The sequence below is a fragment of the Podarcis vaucheri genome, assembly GCF_965113315.1.
Source record: "Podarcis vaucheri genome assembly, chromosome: 6".
Lineage (NCBI taxonomy): Eukaryota > Metazoa > Chordata > Lepidosauria > Squamata > Lacertidae > Podarcis > Podarcis vaucheri.
The window spans coordinates 100328606-100335897 of NC_138764.1; the positions used below are offsets into that span (position 1 = coordinate 100328606).

At 42.1% G+C, this 7292-nt stretch overlaps 1 protein-coding gene across 3 annotated transcripts in view; it reads right to left on the minus strand.

Annotated features, from left to right (window-relative positions):
- MYT1 (myelin transcription factor 1) overlaps positions 1–6684 on the minus strand; it is a 175697-nt gene extending 169013 nt beyond the window's left edge. For all 3 annotated transcript variants that reach the window (XM_082225857.1, XM_082225858.1, XM_082225856.1), the window contains exon 1: positions 6606–6684. In XM_082225857.1, the coding sequence (XP_082081983.1) occupies positions 6606–6681 (76 nt within the window). In that variant the 5' untranslated portion in view covers positions 6682–6684. The remainder of the gene's footprint in view (positions 1–6605) is intronic.
- Positions 6685–7292: the final 608 nt, after the last annotated feature.

Genomic DNA, 7292 nt, shown 5'->3' on the forward strand with positions numbered 1-7292 from the left:
CTTTCCCGTAGCGGCGGGGGACTCAATTTACAAATGGAACACAGTCAACAGGAAGCGGAACGTGTTCTGCTTCCAAGGCAAAGTTCACAAACCAAAACATCTACTTCCAGGTTTGCAGCGTTCTTAATCCAAGTTGTTCATAAACTAAGCTGTTCTTAAACCAAGGTACCACTGTATACTACTTCTGCTAAGGACCCATATTTAATAAGGTTACTCCAGTCTCTGAAATTAACAACTTCTATTGCCCCCAAACATTTGCCTCTATTAGTAACCACAACCATTAGGGGATCCCTTGATCGATTCTTCTTTTTCAGAAGTTCAATCTATTTTTTTAGGCAAGTGACTTTTAGATTCTGCTCAAATAAGTTGACATTGTTTCAAGTTCTCTTTGGGCCTGTCTCTGAATGCACGTATTCAAATGGACCAGAAAACCCAGGAAAGACTTGCAACGGCCCATTTCAGACATTGAAATCCCCCCTTTTTTTCTTGCAAGCTCAGCCATTAACATAAAAGGATGTGTTCAGCTGAGAGTACTCCTAAAAACACACACACACAAAAAAACCCCCTCTATCGCCTTTGACCATGCTGTGAAGACAGGGATATTTTACATCCTAAACCTCTGGCATTCAGAAATTCTATTAAAGCCTTATCATCAGGCACCAGGCACGGTGCTTTAACTGCATTTCATTGTTCTGTATTCAAGATAGAATCAAAGGGAGGGGAAAGGCAGGATCAACTTTATCCCGTGAACAATGCTAGATGGTCCCCTTGACTGCTATTTAATTCAGATCTGTAATGCTGCAACTTGGAAAACAAAAGCAAAATATTGTGGGAAGTAGGAAGGGTAGGAGTGTGATTGTGTGTGCATGTATAGGCCCACACACTCCTATGCTAATTTAAATATATTTCAGAACAAACACATAGACCCACAAGGAAGAGAGAGACACAGAGACGCATGCTCATGTCATTGTTTTCCAAAGTACTCCAAAGTGTATAGTTTGTTTTTTCCTTGTCCATGATCATGGGACAATTACATATGGAGGAACAGCCATTGATCAAGCCAAACGCATTATATTAAGCAGCTTGGGGATACTCTGATAATACAGCTAATTTCAAGATTTACTGCTTTTCGGAGCCAAGCGACAAAAAGATTTAACTTTTCCAATATGACATTAAGATTTCTTGACGTCATGTCATTTGTGAATGTGACTATCGAGAGGATCATGTTCCTATCCAACTGTCACACATCTTTCATGGGCTAATTCCCCCCCAGTCATAGTTAAGAACACATTTAAATCTCTTCCACCTAAGTCACTCAGACTACAAAGAACATTTGGCTGGATCTGCGCCCAGATCATCATCAAAATACATTGGTATGGCAATAATGTTTGATGTTTCCTCTGGTTTATCAAAACAAAAAGCATCTGGCTAAGCATGAGTGATTGCATCAGTAATAATACTTCACATTCATTCTGCAGCTCTTGATTATTCACCAGTTTTGATTTTCAGGTCAAAACTCATGATTTCAGGGCAAACTTCAGTCATGAATATTCACCTTTTGCAATGTAGTTCGCCACTATAGTTCCCCTGGTTACTGACATTGTTTCCACTTGGCTGCTGCTCCTTCAGTGCCATTTGCTCTCTGATTGTTGCTCTATTATCCTCCTCAGATTAGTCATGTGGGCGACTCTACCCAATCAGGAAGCCCATAATGAATGGGGTGACATTATGGTGTGACGTAGCCAATTCAGTTTGGATATGTGATGGCATCACTGAGGTTGACTAAGATGGACAACAACTCAAAATGAATAAATATTACCTATTGTCACCCCAAAGCGCCCTTCTGGAAGATGTTTTTCAGGCTGCCCAAAAGGTCTATTGATTATTATGCCTACTCCTATCTTTTATTGGGCGTTTTTTGTAGTAAAAATAATAATTCTTAACATTTTTTAGCACCTGCATATGATCAATCTCATAGTGATTCACATTTCACAGGTAGTCTAAGGCTATACTTTAAATGTATTGTGATGCCTGAAGAGGACTAGGGTCATCTGATGAAACTCATTGACAATCGGTTCAGGATAGACAAGAGAAACTACTTCCTCACTCAACACATTGTTAATTTGCAGAACTCATCACCACATGATGAGGTGGCTACTGTTTAGATGGCTTTCGAAGGGATTTAGACAAATTCATGAAGGGGAAGAGATCTCTCAATGGCCGTTAGCCTGGCTAGCTCTGCTGAACTTCCTTGTTCAGGCACACTGTTTTTTCACTCAGTATCAATGTCTGTGGAGCAACAACAGGAGAGAGGTATTGCCTCCACACCCTTTTGTCTTGGGCTTCCAGGAGTCATCTATCTGATGTTGTGAGAAAGAGGATGCTCAGCTTTGTGGACCTTTGGTCCTACCAAGCATTGATCTATATCTGGCATCCCCAAACTTGGCCTTCCAGATGTTTTGGGACTACAATTCCCACCATCCCTGACCACTGGTCCTGTTAGCTAGGAATGATGGGAGTTGTAGTCCCCAAACATCTGGAGGGCAGAGTTTGGGGATGCCTGCTCTATATGCTGTTAATGCTCTTTTAAATAAGATCATTACAGAAAGAAAGTCTAATACTTCGTTTGCTTTTTTACTTAATGACAAACTGCCAACCCTCAACCATAGGCTTAGTGCCAGAGAGCACCAAAAGTTCATTTATTTTTTTACCAAAAAGGAAAAGAAAAAAGTAAATGACAGGGCAATGGACTAATATGAGGTCTAAATCAATACTTTCCTTTTCTTGAAAGGAAGATTATGGATTGGAGTGATCTATCCCAAATTGGGCAAAACAATCCAAGGCCCCAGACTGCCATGTTGGAGGATGAAGTGGAGGTGTACCTCCTCCCAGTTCTGCTTGGTTTTGCCAGGCTCTGGTGGCAGGACACCTCCAAGGAATTCTGCAATGAACTTGCCACAAGCATGGCCAGAAACTACAGCTAGTGGTATCCCAGCTGGTGATAGCCACCAGAATTCCAGGAAAAGGGCATTATAGGTTCAGGGAAGGGGTGGAGTTTGGTTGGTGCAGGATTCATTGATGTGATCACTTGTTTCCTTTCCTTTCCTTTCCCTTTCCTTTCATATTTTTATTCCTCATTCTGCCTTTTATTGCACTTCCTAAACAATATGGCTGATTAAACAATCTATGGCCTTTTAATGTTTTTGTGAGAGGGGATTATTGGTTTTTGTTTGCTGCAGTTATGATTTTATGTATTTTGTCTTTCCTGTTTGTATTTTTTATTCTGTAAACCACCCTATGAACTTCAGATGAAGGGTGGTATATAAATTTAATAAATAAATTCTGCACCATCCCTGCTTCCATCACACAGCAGGAATGGATTCAGTCTGGGCCTCTTTGCTATGCCGGCTTGGGACCAGGCATAACAAAAGAATTGTTTTTCCTGCCCTCACTTTCCACTTTGGCTGGCATGAGTAGTGGAACTCTGGCTGAAATGGTGGCTACTAAATTCCATTAAGTCCTGCCACTGTTGGCCAAAAGTTTTGGATTGTGGCCTAAGCCATTTAAAATCTCATTGGGAGATCACAAAGTATCTGCCCGGTTTTCCTCATGTAATCCGTGGGACTTTAACATGCGGGAGTTTAACTCTGGCTGGATCATGCCCAACATGTGCCAACACAGAATCATAGAAAGCCACCATAAAAGCAGGCATCAAGGTGGTGGAAGAAAGAAGAGTGAAAAGTAAGAAACAGGATGCCTGTAGGATGTTGTCTTTGGCTCCGCACTCAGATTATGGCGATCATTTCAGACTGTTCCATGTGTTGGCTCTCTCTGTGCCAATTCACAGACTGTGGCCCAGCAGAAAGACTGGGTGATTTTTCTCCCAAGCTATTGGGGCCCAGTCTGTGCATCATAATGGCCATAGATTTGAGGGCACCAGACAGACTTGCTGTAGGCTTGCTTATTCATTCAAGAGCATCAAATGGCAAAGCTGTTTCTGGGGACAGTATTACTTTTGACTGCAGGTGGGCAGTTCTCTCTATCTCGCCCTGCACCTCACAAAATGCCACCTTGAACACGTGGATAAGAATTCTGCCTAGCCTTCTTCCTCACATTTGTTTTCCTGTGTTCATTCAGAGAGGCTTTTGGTGTCTGATGAGCAATCATTCAAAGATGCCATTTGATTCTGATGAATCTATAAGTGTGGCCACATAGCAGTTGCCCCATGAGTAGCTACAGTGAATGCAGTAGTTTAATATATGGTTCCAGTTACAGATAGGTAGCCGTGTTGGTCTGCCATAGTCAAAATAAAAAAATTCCTTCCAGTAGTGTATCTGAAGAAGTGTGCATGCACACGAAAGCTCATACCAAGAACTAACTTAGTTGGTCTTTAAGGTGCTACTGGAAGGAATTTTTTTATTTTGATATATGGGTAATTCCTGCAGCATGGTATGTTTCCAGGCCATCACTGCTTCCAAAAATGTCTCCATGCATAGAAGAACTGTTGTGTTGTCTGTTACATGGGACGTCCTTGTGGGGAGAGGTGCTAAATTCAGGAATTGTCCAAAAGCACTGTTCTAATCTTCACTCATCACTGTAAATTCTAAAACCAGGAATAATGGCCACATTCAGGATCTGAGTGAATGACCAGTTCAGCACTCAGAGATGGACAGCTCCTTTCTGAATTACACCACAATTTCCTAAATGAAATGTCTCAAGAGTTTGGAACTGAAAACCAGATGCTGTTAACAGGCAAAGCAAGTACAGTCCGTGATGAGGCTGCAGTAATTTACTTTTATTTCTCAATAGTTACTATTTCTGTCCCAGGAATTTCTGAAATTATATCTACTATTTCATTAGTAATACTGGCAGAAAACCTTTGGGGAAACGCTCACAGATTTTCTTTAAAACTGAGTGGTAAGAAATGATCCCATGATCCATATCTTGAATATTATTTTTATTAGAAAATGAGCTGTTAAAAATGGTGTGTTTGCATGATTATCTACAAGGAATAAAATCACCGTGCATGCATTTAAAGAGAAGAATTCTAAAGTGCATTAAATTTTTTAAAAAAGAAAAATTGAAATAAGTCAGAGTGGTTTTTATTTCCACCTAGATGTGAAAGAAGACTGCAGAAGTAGAAGAGTCATTACAAAAAAATAAATAAAAATGAAATAAATGTTTTGGCCTTTGTGAAGATCGCTGTAATTAAAAGAACAATGACTTTCTGCAGAGCCAGACATACAACTGTGAAGCTGCCGTGGTGCTTCTTAGAAACTCTTTTGTCATTTAGGCCTCAAACTTAATGCATTTGAAATTGGGTACCAACTTCTCTGCTTACCAGCTGGAAGAATGAAGGAGCAGGCTGGTGGGGAGGGGGTCGAAATGGGGGAAAGAGAGGCAAGATTGTCCCTTATTTCTTTGTGGACAAGAAAACCGCCCTGTGCAGATGGGGAGACTTTCCTTAATGCCTCAGACGGCAATTAAGAACGCTTTGCCAAGAAGAAATAGCCCCGCATTAATATTGTATATGGAACAGCTGAAGGGCTGGAGTACATTCTGCCCAGCACAAGCCCCTAGCAGATGGAACAACAAGACAGAAGGGAGGGGAGGGGAGGGGGGAGAAGGAGAGGGAGAGGGGGGAGAACCCATTTAATAACCCCCTTCTCTGAGATGTATACAATCACTCCCTTGGAGTAAAAAGTTCTTTGTCTACAAGAAATTTACAGTTGGAAGCTGATCTTTTTAATCTGATGATTTCCCTCCTCCCAAAAGCTGCCAACTTTTTTGTTTTTTAAATTTCCTTTTCAAATGATCTGCCTGGAAACCCCAAAGCTTCTCCTGTGCTGTTGATTGCACAGGCAATCCTTCCCCATTCAAAAACCCACCGATCCTTATACACATTGTTTTAACTAGCGCTGAACAGGTTTCTTCCTGTTGAACTTTCAACAAGTTTACAATGGAAGGGTTTCACATTCTGGCACTACAAGAAAGGAAGGAGAAGGAAATAAGGAAACAGAAAGAAAGTACCGAGAAACACATTAGTTTCCCACTTTGATTTTACATAAATAACATTTGCACAACAGAACGTAAAGCCAAAAATTAAGAGTAAAGATTCAGTCACTGGAGGCTGCAATGAAAACTTCATTTAGCTTTCTAGTTCCTTCCCTCTTTTTCAAAATTCTTTACAAGGTAAGAATCTTCATTTTGTACATGCAGTTCATTATTTGCTTCCTTCTCCACCAGTCACAAAACCTGATGGCTACAGTTTTGAGTTTGCAGGCTGCAGTTCAGATCATGTCAAAACTTAAGCACCGTTCCACCTTCCCACCCCGCCGAGAAAACAAACCCACGTTCTGATTTTTAATTTGGGCTTGATCACCTTGGCTAATTGACATCTTGTTGATCTACACACAGATTAATCCCCACGCCCAGCTAAAAGACACAAAGCGAGTCCCAGAAGTTGCTGTGTGGGGATCAACTTGCGCAGGGCAAGGCAACAGATCCGTCAGTGAACGGCAGCAACGCTACAGGAAAAAAGCAAACAATAAACAGAAGAAGCCCAGAAAAAGTTAAAGATACATATTTGTTTGTTTAACACGCACCTAGGAATGTTCCACACAGCTTCATTCTTGCTTTCTTTTTTTCCCTGAGCACTATTTCCCTTGGAACAACAAGCATGAAAGCCAAGCACAACTGTTCAAGTCACACGCGCGGATACTTTCATTTCAGAAAAAGTTACAGTCCAGAGCAAAAACTTATGCATCCCGGAGGGCCTCCGAGGAAGGGAGGCCAGCCAATGGGAGCCTCCCAAGCTGCTAATTGCAAATCAAGGCAGCCAACAAAGCAGCCAATCGGGGGCCGGGCCGTTCCTGGGTGCACGCAGCTATTGAGACGGGAGACAATAGAACTGAGCTGAATGAAACTGAATGGGGAAGCAGACGCGGCCGCATGTTGATAGCAGCAGTGGCTGTCCGCAAACTCCTCTGCAAAGCGAAGGGCTGTCGCTCGGTGGCAGAGCATCTGGTCTGCATGCAGAAGGGCCCAAGTGGAGTCTTTGCTTTCTGCAGGTAGGGTTGGGGATGTCCCCCGCCCCCGCCTGAATCCCCGGACAGCTGCTGCCAATCAGTACAGACAGGCTAGTGGTACAAGGCTTGGTAAAGGGTTATACAGTGGTACCTCAGGTTACATACGCTTCAGGTTACACACTCCACTAAGCCAGAAATAGTGCTTCAGGTTAAGAACTTTGCTTCAGGATAAGAACAGAAATTCTTTTACTTCAGCGGTGCGGC